Source organism: Harpia harpyja, chromosome 11 (genome assembly GCF_026419915.1).
Source record: "Harpia harpyja isolate bHarHar1 chromosome 11, bHarHar1 primary haplotype, whole genome shotgun sequence".
In the NCBI taxonomy this organism is placed as follows: Eukaryota; Metazoa; Chordata; class Aves; order Accipitriformes; family Accipitridae; genus Harpia; species Harpia harpyja.
The window spans coordinates 23,215,113-23,228,710 of NC_068950.1; the positions used below are offsets into that span (position 1 = coordinate 23,215,113).

The 13,598-nt window shown below is 44.6% G+C and overlaps 1 protein-coding gene across 1 annotated transcript; it reads right to left on the reverse strand.

Annotated features, from left to right (window-relative positions):
* Positions 1-2,933: 2,933 nt before the first annotated feature.
* Positions 2,934-10,638, reverse strand: LOC128148545 (pancreatic alpha-amylase). The gene is made up of 10 exons (XM_052802462.1): positions 10,423-10,638; positions 9,664-9,810; positions 9,270-9,467; positions 5,089-5,319; positions 4,553-4,686; positions 4,352-4,474; positions 4,135-4,234; positions 3,797-3,918; positions 3,561-3,686; positions 2,934-3,245 (listed from the first exon to the last, which is right to left on the reverse strand). The coding sequence occupies exons 1-10, from the start codon at positions 10,588-10,590 to the stop codon at positions 3,056-3,058; spliced, it is 1,539 nt and encodes a 512-aa protein (XP_052658422.1). The 5' UTR covers positions 10,591-10,638; the 3' UTR covers positions 2,934-3,055.
* Between the last annotated feature and the right edge of the window lie 2,960 nt (positions 10,639-13,598).

The following is a 13,598-nucleotide window of genomic DNA, read 5'->3' on the forward strand; positions in this document are numbered from 1 at the left end:
ACCATGCTCAAACAATATGTTGATATATACTAAGTTCTGCTTAGTTTCAATTATGGTACCTATGACATGTATCTATTCCAAATGATACCATTGTAGGCTTCATATTTCTTGAAGTTACAGTCTCATTCCACTCTTGCTCCAGCCCAATATAAAGAAAATACCAACTTGTTTCTTATTTAACATTCAACATTGCTAGCTAATTCACGTGATCATTTGATGTAAAATCAATGCAAAAGCTTCCACAAAACTGTAATTGCTTCGGGTGTTGTTTGTCTTCTGCGTTATCCAAAACGACACTATAATGCTCTAAAAACATAAAGTTGGTCAAACAGTGGTCAAAATGCCCATCATACAAACATTTGATATGGATTTCTTATCTCACAAACTAAACAACTATAAAGAGCATTTCCTTTTCATGGCTGCATAACTCTAACACAGTTCCTCTGAACTTTACAAAAAGCACAAAGATCTGACTAGGAACAAAATGGTACTTGGCATGTGACAGAAGAGACAGACGAGCACAAAAAGCAAAAGTGGGGGAAGTATAGTAGAAGAGAGTAGAACAGAGGGGAGCTGGACGAGCCAAACCAGAGACAAAAGAAGGAGGAAAGAAAAGAAAGTTTCTCAGCAATGCTGTTTTCTTATTTCTCTTAACTGAGGATTGACTGCCTGACAAATGTCAGCTGAGTGGTGCCTCATGATCCAGCAACTGCATTCATGCTCTTCTGCAGTGGAGCAACTGAAAAGGAAATTCTGTAACAGAACTAGTTAAACTTCCCTGGAAGAGAAATCTCAGAGATCCAAAGGAAAATACTTTACTACTAGCCATCATTTTTCCTCCATTCACTTTAGAACCGGTCTGATAAGCTGATAGTAAAAGTGAACAGTATGTACCTTTGCTCAAAGTCAAGCTGTTTCCAATCAGCTACATGGCATAGCCCTAAAAAAGGAAATATTTAATTTTATGTGCTTAATCCCAGCCAGTTAGGTTTGGAGGATTTTTCCATGCTTAAATTCTAGACCAACTTTCAAAATAAAATGTAAAAACAAGAAGACATTTTACCTGAAAAACTGAAAACTTGGTGTGAAAATAAAAAAACAACTCTAATTCAAACCATTACTTTGTTTTAATTCTCAAAATTTGTAGGGTTTCAGATATTATTTTGCAAGGCTTGATACATGCGATATTGCAACAAAATTTAGAATATCAGCTATGAGAGGTTTTGGTAGTAGTCTATTAAACTCAGATTGGCCAATGAAACTGACCACTACTTAGCAACAGAAGATGAAATATTGCATAATGCCCACAATATTCTAATATCTTACACTTCAGCAGATACATCCTATTGAGCCCTAGCAAATATCTTAGTTTAACCATGATAAGTTTTACAACAGGACTTGGAATTTTTATTCATTAACAGCATATAAAATTAAGGCCTTACTGACATAAATTACATATAGAAGACTAGCAAAAGAGATGATAAAAATAACTACAAAAATTTGCCATTACTAATAATTTCTGAAGAACTCAAAGATCAATGATTTCATGACCAATCTGAAAGACCTGGTGTTTATTTCTTCATCTTATTTCCTCTCAAAATTATAAGGCAAAGTGTCAAAAAACTGAAAGAAAAGAAACAAAAACCCCAAATCTGGATGCAGGTCTTGTGCTTTCACTGCAGTTAACATCTGGCCCACAATGTTCCCTTACACCTAAGGAAACTGTCTCATGATTGTTTTTTTCTCCACCTTGTATTTAAGTGCACTGTTAAAAACGGAGCTATCTGAGTCTACATCATCTCCTATTTATGGACACCTTGGCACAATACCTGTCATTTCAATCATTTATCAAAATACCTCGGTGTCCTGGGGGTGGATTTATAATTTTTTAAAGGTAGACTGACTATTACATTGGGCTGTAGGTAATGTTCGAGTAATAGATAGTACAGCATGACAGTTTCTGGAGGGTTAGAGCTGAATGCATGAAGTAAATGAACAAGGGTGCAGTAAACCAGAAAGAGAAGGCAGTGCTAATGTATTTCAGAGGGGCAGGAGGGCTCCCTGGCCTGACCATGGCGGGGCGGGGGGGGGAGCAAACAACAGGTTTGCAATGACTATTAACATCCTGCCACATGGGTGTCTCAATCTTTGACACGGCTCCAGTGAGCAGATCCAGGGGCTGCGTTTTGCCAGCAGGCCCCCTGCCCTCAGCAACACGGTGCACTCTCACGTTTACCTCGGCATTTTCTCACGGCTGACAATGAAATTGGGAAAGATGCCAAGTCCATGCTCCGCCTGCGTAATTCTCTGAGATATGACAGAATAAGCAAGCCTAACGCACCACAGAGACAAGACTAGGCTGTGCTTCAGCCACCGTCACGAAGTCTAAGCGATGCTTGGATATACAGCGTGCTGCTCCTCAGCCGCCTCTGGAACAGCCACAGTGAACGCTAGTTTGCAGCAAGCCGTTGGGGCTAACGATGGAAGATCTGTTTCTTGATTTGTACAGGCACAAGCTGACTGTGAACCAGGTAACCCGCTGGCTTGACTGCTGTCGTAGGCTGGAATAATTGATTGGCACGGCCCAGCTTCCTCTGCTAACCCAGACCCCGGGTTTGGTTTGTCACAAGAAACAGATAAACTGCCTGTGTGTGTAGGCACTGCACGTAGCTGACCGCCCACAGGGTGTGTGTGTCTGGCTGCTCTGGGATATGGGGGAGGGGGGGGTGGGTGTCTGTGTATTGGCCCTGGAAATACTGCATTTTAACCTACCCAGGTGTTGGTTTGGGTTCTTTTGTTCGTTTTATTGTCTCCCGTGTTTCTGTGATGTGGGAAGTGGAGTGCTGCACTGCCTTAAAACCCGCCACTGCGTTGCCGCTAGTTATGACGCGATAAAGTTACAATCCAATGCATTACGGGAAAAAGCATTACTCTTCAATTTGATTGCCATTTATTATTCACTAGATACAGAGTCACTCACGCTCGAATACCAGGGAATCACATATAGGAGAAACAGTAATGCACAGACCAAACGGAGAAGGACATTTCTCCTGTGTTACAACTTGGCATTAACATGAATTGCAACGAATGGATCTTCAGCATTGTTACTAATCTGGAAATTAGCCATTCCATCACCAGAAACATGCACCTCTTTTCCAGTGCATCTGTCGTCCTCCTTTTGTCCAGAAATAACATCACAGTAGGTACCAGCAGGCAGTCCAGTTTGCACATTGACATTCATATTCCTGTGTGAAAATAAGTGAACGCTATTTATCCATTGTTTTCAAAAGAGGCATTTCAAACTGGGTACAGGATTTTTGAACCTGCTGCTACTCCCTTACTTTGAAGGGCAATGTACAGTGTGAGCTTCCTGATCCTATCCCTGCTTTGCTCCCTACACTCCCGTTCTGGCTCTCTAGACCTGGCATGCAACTGAATGACTAGTTCAGGCTGTAGTGATCGCTCTCGTCGGGAGAAGAGGACATGCCCCTTCCCATCAGTATGGCTGATGAGGGACGCTGTGCTTCTCTCGGGGGACACCGCCTCTCCCACTGACTTACCAGTCGTCATTATTAAAAACGATGAAGCCTTTATTACCACGGCCAAAAGCTACTTGATTGCTGCCGTTGTCCCACCAGTTGGAGAAAGGCTGACCGTCCACCACGTTACGGAAGATAACCATGTTCCTGAAAATGCAGGGAACGGCTCTCACTGTGGCTGCAAGAGCTCTAAAGCCACGAGGAACACGAAGCAAAAGCAACTGCTTTCACTTATTTTTTTCTCCACAGTGTCCTACTTTATTTGACGCCAGCGATGTTCACAAACCCAGTCGTTGCCACAGGTAGTGTCTGCATTGATTGCAACAGGCTTTGTTGATCCATCCGAGTTACTCGGTGGTCCAACCCAGTCATTGACGTCCTGTAATTAAAAAGAGAACTTTAAAACTTCTTACTGAAAATGCAGAGAGCCTCTCTGTAGAGAAAAGCTAGATGGAGCATCAAATTTCCACCTGCTAGATCCCAACATGGGACAGAGAAATCACTTTGCAAATTCAAATGCACTGGACTGCTTCTCTGGCCCCGTTCTGATCCTTACGCACCATGAATGTATCTCTCTTCAGTGTTCCCAGCTTACCCGTCCATTCACAAAAGATCTCGGCCAGCGAAAACTTGACATCACACGTGTGAACCCATATGGGTGAGCAAGCATGAAACCAACAGCCATTTTATAAAGCCTGTTCATTAGACAAAGAAAGTAATGAGACGTGGAAAGAGAAACCATGCCAGAGAACAGAAAGACAGGCAAGCAAAAGGAAGAAGCATCGCCCCGACAAGAGCAATCCCTTCCTTACCTGGAGTCCCAGAAGGTTAGAATGGAAGCTCCACCAGCCCCATGCCCCCGCTGGTTGTCGTGATTATCCACAAAGACCAGGGCTCTGTCGGAAGGCACGAAGCCCCAGCCTTCTCCCCAGTTCCTAGCCGAAAACACAAAGACTTGAAGCTACCCTGTCAAATGGTGTATCCCGGATAAGTCGCAGCATCGTCATCCTTACTTTAAGTAGGCCATCTTCTCTCCGTTCCACTTGCGGATCACTGTTCCCAGTTTTGCACCGTATTTGAACTCTGTCACTCGGCCGTTTCCAAAATAGTCACTGCCTTTGATCGGCTCTCCACCCAAGTCAATTACCTGGTACAGGAAACAGAAACTGTGCATCTGTTCTCGTCTCAAGAGAGACAAAAATTGCAGTGTACAGCCCTCGACATTAGTTCTCGCTTTACGTTGAGAGGAAAAAATATTCAAGTATGTTTATTTCTGCTATGTAGATCAACCCGAAGTCCATCTAATACATGATGCACACAGGCAAAGACATGAGTCAAGAAAGAAAAGGTAAAGTTAAATGACAATCTCTTCTGGAGGCATTTTTAAAAAGCAAAACTACTTGTGTCTGCAGGGCTGCTCCAAAGAAATGGCTAGCTTTTTCTGGGGTAAAAAGTCAGATGAAGATGTATTACGGCCCGTACTCTGAAGGAGGAAGGTAAAAGAGAGAGCAAAGACAGACAAACATAAAGGAAAAAACATGGAGATTACCTCCTGGTAAATGAAAGGTTTTGCTCCTGCAGAAAACCATTTCATATTTAGATCTTTCAGCTTTTCTAAAATTGCCTTCACATCCCCAGGCCACATATGCTTGGCAGCATCAATTCGGAAGCCTGCTACGCCGATATCAATGAGGTAGTTCATGTACTCGGCAACTTTTGAGCGTACGTAGTCCTTCTCTAGGGCCAGATCAAGAAGGCTAACCAAGCGACAGTCACGGACCTGTGTAATGGAAAAGAGAAAGAAAAAATTTTTGAGGTGCCACTCCGTCAGTTTGTAAAACTTTTCAATGCAATGTTTGCATGTTTCGAGCCACAGAATCAATTCTGCTTCGATATCCAATTTGCATAGAAGAGAATTATGCCAAGGTCTGTATGCTGGTTTGGGGTGGGATAGAGTTAATTTTCTTCACAGTAGCTAGTATGGGTCTATGTTTTGGATTTGTGCTGAAAAGAGTGTTGATAACCCAGGGATGTTTTCGTTATTGCTGAGCAGTGTCTACACAGAGCCAAGGCCTTTTCTGCTTCTCATACCAGAAGCTGGGAGGGGACACAGCCAGGACAGCTGACTGCAACTGACCAAGGGGTTATTCCAGACCATATGACGTCATGCTCAGCATATACAGCTGGCAGGGGAGAAGAAGGAGGCAGGAGGATGTTTGGAGTTATGGCTTTCATTTTCCCAAGTAACCGCTGTGCGTGATGGAGCCCTGCTTTCCTGGAGATCGTGGAACACCTGCCTGCCGATGGGAGGTGGTGAATGAATTCCTTGGTTTGCTTTGCTTGCATGTGTGGCTTTTGCTTTACTTATTAAACTGTCTTTATCTCAACCCACGAGTTGCCTCACTTTTCCGATTATCTCCCCTATCCCACCATGGCGGGAGTGAGTGAGCGGCTGTGTGGTGCTCTAGTTGCCTGCTGGGGTTAAACCATGACAGTCCTTTTCGGAGCCCAATGTGGGACCTGAAGGATTTGAGATAATGACAGGTTTGATTGGAATGTGCTAGGTCGAATTTATAGCTGTGATTGCTGTTTAGCTATTAATTGGCAGGCTCCTGTGCTTGCCATGGGGCTTGCTTGCCTTACTGTATATTAGACTCTAGTGCTCGTTAGTGGCTGCTTTTTTTTTTGGTTTTGCTGCTTGCTGTACTGCTTATCATCTTACTCTACTGTGCCTGGGAACAATTTGATGACAGCAATGGCAATGCGCCTGGCCTGGCAGATGGCCAGGCCATCGCTGCTGTCTCTGTGCTGCTGTGCTGGACAGGCTGAAACTCCAGTGTGAACTCGAGTCGAAGGGACTGTGACCTGTGGATGAGTCCACGTGGGAGCAGGACACCCCGAAGCCTCTGTGGCCATGGACAAGCCCATGCCAGAGCAGGTACATCTCGAAGCATCTGTGGCCATGGTTATGTCTGTGCCGCAGCAGGTATACCTCTGAAGGGATTGTGGCCCAAGGATAAGACCATGCTGCAGAAGGTACACCTCAAAGATCTGTGGCTGTGGGTAAGTCAAGTCCATGCTGCAGCAGGTACACCTTGAAGCATCAGTGGCTGTGCATGAGGTCATGCTGGAGCACCTCAAAGTGTGTGACCATGGATAAGCCCATGGCAGAGGATGTACTCCCCTGGAGGGACTGCAGCCATGGCTAAGGCCATGTCCGAGCAGGTTTACTTCTGAGAAGACTGTGGCTGTGGGTAAGGTCACGCTGGAGCAGGTGCACCTCAAAGCGACTGTGGCTGTGGATGAGTCTATGCCACAGCAGGTGTACCCCTGAGGAGACTGTGGCTTATAGATAAGACTCCACGTGGAGCAGGTACAACCCTAAGAAACTGCAGTCTGTGGAGAAGTTCAAGCCAGAACAGGGGCAAGGGCAGGAGTTCATTGCAATGTTAAACCCTATGGCATGGTCCAAAGGGACCAGGGGTGGAGATTTTAATGGAAATAATACCTTTAAATTGTTGGAACCTGAGATTTGAGTTGCATGTTATAGGCGTTCCCATAGCAGGAACCACCTGAACAAATGGAGGACAAGCCTTACAAGAAGCAGTGCAAGTGCAGCAGTGACCCAAACTGAGCTGGTTTTGGTGCCCAATAATCACACAACATGCCACCTCTCCTGTCTTGAGTGACTACCTGTCCTGGTTTTGGCTGGGATAGTGTTAATTGTCTTTCTAGTAGCTAGTATAGTGCTATGTTCTGGATTCAGTATGAGAAGAAAGTTGATTACACACTGATGTTTTCAGTTGTTGCTAAGTAGTGTTTATACTCAGTCAAGGATTTTTTTCAGCTTCTCACGCCCAGCCAGCAAGAAGGCTGGAGGGCCACGAGGAGTTGAGAGGGGACACAGCCAGGACAGCTGACCCAAACTGGCCAAAGGGGTATTCCATACCATGTGACATCACATCTAGTATAGGAACTGGGGGGGGGAGTTGGCCGGGGAGGGGCAGATCGCTGCTCAGGGACTGACTAGGCATCAGTCAGCAAGTAATTGCATTGTGCATCTCTTGTTTTGTATATTCCAATTCTATTATTATTATTATTATTGTTGTTGTTGTTATTATTATTGTTATTATTGTCATTTGATTATTATCATTATTATCATTATTATTTTCTGCCTTTCTGTCCTATCAAACTATCTTTATCTCAACCCACGAGTTTTACTTTTTTTTTCCAATTCTCTCCCCCATCCTACTGGTTGGCAGAGAGAGGAGTAAGCGAGCAGCTGCGTGGTGCTTAGTTGCTGGCTGGGGTTAAACCACAACACCACCTTAACAGATGGAGCCCAAAGTCATGGACTGAATGAACTCAATGGACATCTGTGGACAATTTAAAGACATTTTACAGGGGTGGTCCACAGACTAAGGGAATGATATCTGTGTATATATTAAAGGATGGGGAGGGTGGTGGTGGTTAATGAGGTTGTATTGGATAGCGTGGTACCTGAGCATGGCGTAAATGGTATGGAATAAGGGGTGGAGAATGTGCTGGTTTGGGGTAGGACAGAGTTAATTTTCTTCACAGTAGCTAGTATGGGACTATGTTTTGGATTTGTGCTGAAAAGAGTGTTGATAACCCAGGGACGTTTTCGTTATTGCTGAGCAGTCCTTACTCAGAGCCAAGGCCTTTTGTGCTTCTCACACCACCCCAACCCCCCCAGCGAGCAGGCTGGGGGTGCACAAGAAGCTGGGAGGGGACACAGCCGGGACAGCTGACCCCAAGTGACCAAAGGGATATTCTAGACCATATGATGTCATGCTCAGCATATACAGCTGGCAGGGGAGAGAAGAAGGAGGCAGGAGGACATTTGGAGTTAGGGTATTCGTCTTCCCAAGTAACCGCTATGCGTGATGGAGCCCTGCTTTCCTGGAGATGGTTAAACACCTGCCTGCCGATGGGAAGTGGTGAATGAAGTCCGTGGTTTGCTTTGCTTGCATGTGTGGCTTTTGCTTTACTTATTAAACTGTCTTTATCTCAACCCACGAGTTTTCTCACTTTTATTCTTCCAATTGTCTCCCCTATTCTGCCATGGCGGGGGTGAGTGAGCAGCTGTGTGGTGCTTAATTGCTGGCTGGGGTTAAACCATAACAGTCTGCACCAAGACATAGGTAAATTTACTGTACAGCTCAATACTCAAGTTAGGACATTTGGTGAAGGATATCACCTCCCTGTGCAGGTGTCATCAGAACTGAGAATGAGAAAGCATGGTCTATTGTAACAAAGTGGCCGAAGGAAGAGCAGTAACCTTGAGAAAGTACTGCCACACATTCCATCTACAAAAAGAGAAAGTCACTCAACCAGGGTACCATCTTGCACTGCTGTCATTTTCCGGGGGGGTGGGCGGGGGGCTCATTCTCAAGATCAGCTGAGTTTACAAGCTATAAGAGCGAGCTCACCAGCTGAGCTGAGTACACTGGGCTCAGTTCAGGAGCAAACTGCCGACATACATGCCGACGTGAAACATGCGGGAGGGTCCTTGATTTCTCAGTACTTAAAATATTTTGCACCACGAGTACCCTTCCTGTACCTATTTTCACTATTTCTGTCACTTGTCAGATGACTAAGCACAGGTTTTGTGAGAAACTACTCCCTTTGGCCTTACTGTAATGTTTATGGAACAGGTTAAAAAAAAAAAAAAGAAAAAGATTTCAAACTTTTGCCAGAGAAAGTTACCTGATACATATCGCCATAATTTTCAATTTCTCCACTTCCAGTTTGACATTTGCCATCATTGAAATCCCAGCCAGAGTATGGCACAGCTGGAAAATCTCTGTTCCCAGCATCAAAATAGCTTCCACAAGTAGAATGCGTGCCTGAGCCACCCGCAGCCCCACACATGTGGTTGACAACAGCATCCACATAAATATGAACCTGGAAAAGCAGTAAGTGCATTTCAGTATGTTTTGTAATGATGGTGAAGTGATAGCCAGAGCTTTACCACATCACTAGTAGTTCCACCTTTTTTTCCCCCTTCAGTTTATGCCTCCTTTGAGGACAGCAGCAATAACTTCCCTCAGCTGATACAGCACTTCTTGCCGTATCAGATACAGATTTTCAAGGCACTTACTCCAACATCATTGCATCTGGTCACCATGTCTCTGAATTCATTTTCATTTCCTGATCGAGTACAGAGCTTGTAGCTGACAGGCTGGTACCTCTCCCACCAGGGTCTGTTCGGGTTAGTAATGACAATATTTTCATTTGGAGGTGAAACCTGCAGATGAAATTGTGCACTTTGATAAGAAAGCAATTGGGTTTATTTCAACCTTTTAAGGGCAAAATCTGCGCTCAGCACCTCTGCCCTCAGAGGAAGGCTAGTGCCCAAGCCAGTCTCTCTCCCACAGCCTAAGCTCAGGTCTGGGACATGTCCGTCTAGTAGACAGGCAAGAAAGCTTTCTTTTCTTCCTGTGGGCTGCCCAGGTCCAGCATGGGCTTGCTTTCAAGGACATGTGCATTGGAGGGCTGAAGACACAGGAATTATTTTTACCTGGAATAGTGACATCCTTGGGAAAGCCAAAACTCAGTGCTTATGCACTTCCCTCAGAACAAGGTAAAGAGGAAAACTTAGCTTTGCAGGGGAAGCATTTCGGAGGAAAGCATGCCCCTTTTTGTAACAACGACCTGCTGGAGATACAATGTCATTGGCTGGCCCTGCAGGCTCTAGGGTTGCTTCTAAGAGCAGTTACTACCTCCACCCCCTTCCCCCCCCGCCTCTACTTCCAACACCAAAGTTACTTGGAGCCGGCTGTCTCTGATTCAGGCTTTTTGATTTATTAATCAAATGCTACAGCGCGATTTGCCTACCTACTTACAGGCAACAACTTACCTGAACGCCTCCAAATCCATTAGGCGCTAAATAGCGTTCACACTCAAGAGCAATATCCACCCAGCGCCATTCAAAGAGATGTACAATAGACGTCCTCCCAGCCTGAGTATTGGGGTCGTACTGTGCCCAGCAAAACCCTACAGCTGCGAGTAGGAGAAGGACTTGCATGATGCCTTCAGTATGAGGCTGTGGTCTCTCCACTAGCAGTTTATACACCTGCAAGATGACAAAGTTCCTATTGCAGCTGTCAAAATTCACACAGATCAATGTTATCAGCTATTATTCGGCTAGCTAGCTCGATATCATTGTTCTGTTTTGTTTTTTCCCGGATTGCCCAACAGCTGAAGATAAAATACCTTTTCACAGTGATTATACATTATCATAAACCAAGCGGTCTGTGAGTAGTGCACCCCAATTCAGAATTGTACTCCTTCCAATCATGTAAACAAAGATACTTCATCAAAAGTATTACAAAACATAACACGTAGGCCCTCAAAGGGGGCTCTGGAAGGTGAAAGGAAAGGGACGTAATTAAAAGACAACTGCGAATCTAACAGCTCTAGGAGAATGAATGAGTTTGCCAGCATTCAGAGGTGTCTAGCTCTCAGGATTGGTCCAAGCTCAAACCAGGGTACCTGATCAGCCACTCTCAGTCAATAGCAGCTATAGCATGCAACACGTCCTGGGTCTTCACCAGGTGAATCACACTGGTAACTAGAAACTGACCCCTTTTCATGCCTGAAGTTTTTTGATCGTCGTTGCCCTGTCCCTGCTAGGAACTGTTACGGGTTTTCTTCACGTGGTCTTGCAGAGCAACTGTTGCTCTACCTGATTGAAAGTGATCAGAGCTGCAAGTGTTTTCCTCTCCAACGGAGACCTTGCATAAGCTTTCATCTCACTTTGAATGATCAATGAATCACCTGAATCAAGGCAGGCAACCCAGAATCAGAGGTAAAGTGATACCGCAGATGAATTTTAGCTGCCTGATATAAAACTGAATTTGAAAGCCAGAGCTGTGGCCCAAGTGCCTTCTGACTTTTCCTGCAATTTCCTCCTTCAAAAAAACCTGCTGACTTTTGCTCATGACTTAATTTCAGGTCTTCATTTGGAACTGACTTACAAGATCGAGGTCTAAGCAGCAATGCTTCATGAATAAGCTCAAGTCATGCCAGTGATAAAACAACACTCTGAGAGAATATGAAGACCAGAAAATCCCTGATGTTTGATGAATATCTGGGAGGAAAACAAAAAGTCCACAAAATGGCACATCTACTCCAAGAGAAAAGAAACCTCAGTGCGTTTTGTACCTGAACTGCCTCTAGTATGTTCTTTCTGAAAGTAGCCATGCCATTGAATGACACATGCATCCTTCTTTTTCCCAGAATTTGTCCTCAAGGACAAAATGCAGAAGCAGCTTCCATTTGCCCACCTGTTCATTTTCCTATCCCAGACCGTCTGAAAGGTCTCTTTTTTCACTACAACAATGAAATAGTAAATTACTGTGAATGATCTTGCCTACTCCCTAACAGTAAGGTACCAGTGAGACGATTGCACCTTGTGATTACCAATTCAGTGAGACGAGACGTACCACCCCCACCCCCTCAATATTACCGAGAGCAACCAAATGTGCCTGAGGTTAATTTTTACATCACCATTCCCTGTGGGGTTCCACTGATGTGATAGCATGTCACTGCATAAAATTCAGCTTCCAGTGACATGCGTTTGCCACTGAAATACACTGCTATGAGCCCAGGAGGGTAAGGCCCCATCCCTGATAGCCTGATGCGATGGATGGCCAGTCCACTGGCAAGGGAACTGGGAGCCTTCACATGACAGGCTGCTCAGCAGCTCAGGCTGAACAGGCTGCAATATTTTAGCATGCTGAGGAAATGTCTGAGGGCAGGAGAGAAGGTGGCCATCCAGCACCAATAATTTATGAGTCTTTCTGAAGTATAACCCCAAGTAGAAAGTATTTAATGTGCAGTTTCAATCACAGCATCTGTTGTGGTATGGTAAAAATGTCAGGTGCCTCACAAATTGGCTCTGATTTTCAGGGGAGTTGAAGCTTTGGGCAGACAAGACATTGGAGGGGTTTGGCTTTGTTTTGAAATCCCATGTTTTAATCTATTTGATCCCCCAGTATCATTGGAAACCTGGTTGTGAGAAACTGGGGGATGTGGGTTCTAGACATTGAAAAGAGAGCCTTTTATTTGCAAGCTTTTGCACTGCAAACCTAAAAAGGCAGGCCTGCTCTTATATGTCCTTATATGGTCATGGCACAGCTCTGTCAGTAAAATACACAATCGATGCCTTGCTGCAATGCCAGCGTTTTCCCAACACACTGTTGCAGTGTCACAAGACCTACCAGCATGTGACTGACCGATAAGCCCCTGTAAAGCAAGAAGGCTCAGAGGAGACAGGCGACAGTGACTTGCCCATGAAGCTCAGGGAATAATGCAGGCTGTGACTGTCCACAGGGGTTGCAAAGAATGCTGACTTTATCTCAACACAGAGAGGGCTGGAAGGTGGCCTTTATTTTAGATAAACAGCTATGTCAGTTGCGTGCATCAGCTGGTAGTGTAACTATTTCTCCCCGAGTTAATTAAAAGAGAGTGACTGTCTCCCTCGTTTAGCCACACCAGCATGGGGAGGAGTGTACACATGACTCAGCACAACTGAAATTATAAAAACTAAACAATTAACAGAAGATTTTCGGAGACAGCAACGGGCTTTAGCTGGATTCAACCCACATATTCCTTTCCAGTGACTGGGGACACCCAGCATCCTGATGGTGAGCATATTATAGAGATCACGTCGATACTGTGATTGAACTGTATATTGCAACTGTTTTATTCTTGCTAAGTGTAACTTACATTTGTCTTGTGATTTCAGTATATTTTGTATCACTCTGCTAGAGGAAGTATCTAGCATCGATTATCTTCAAATAAGTAAATTTGACGTTAAACTTAACACCCTGCACATGTGAAATATCTAAAAGGAGCTGATCAGAGCATATGGGACTCTGACACAGCCAGAGCAATCTCAATGCAGTCGTCTGCCTCGCTGCTATTTAGCTTGACCAAATGAATAATCAATATCGTTGTGCTCTGTCATAACAATGGCTTGAGGGGTATGAAAGACGGTTAAGTGTGCCTGTGTATTAAACACAGCATTCA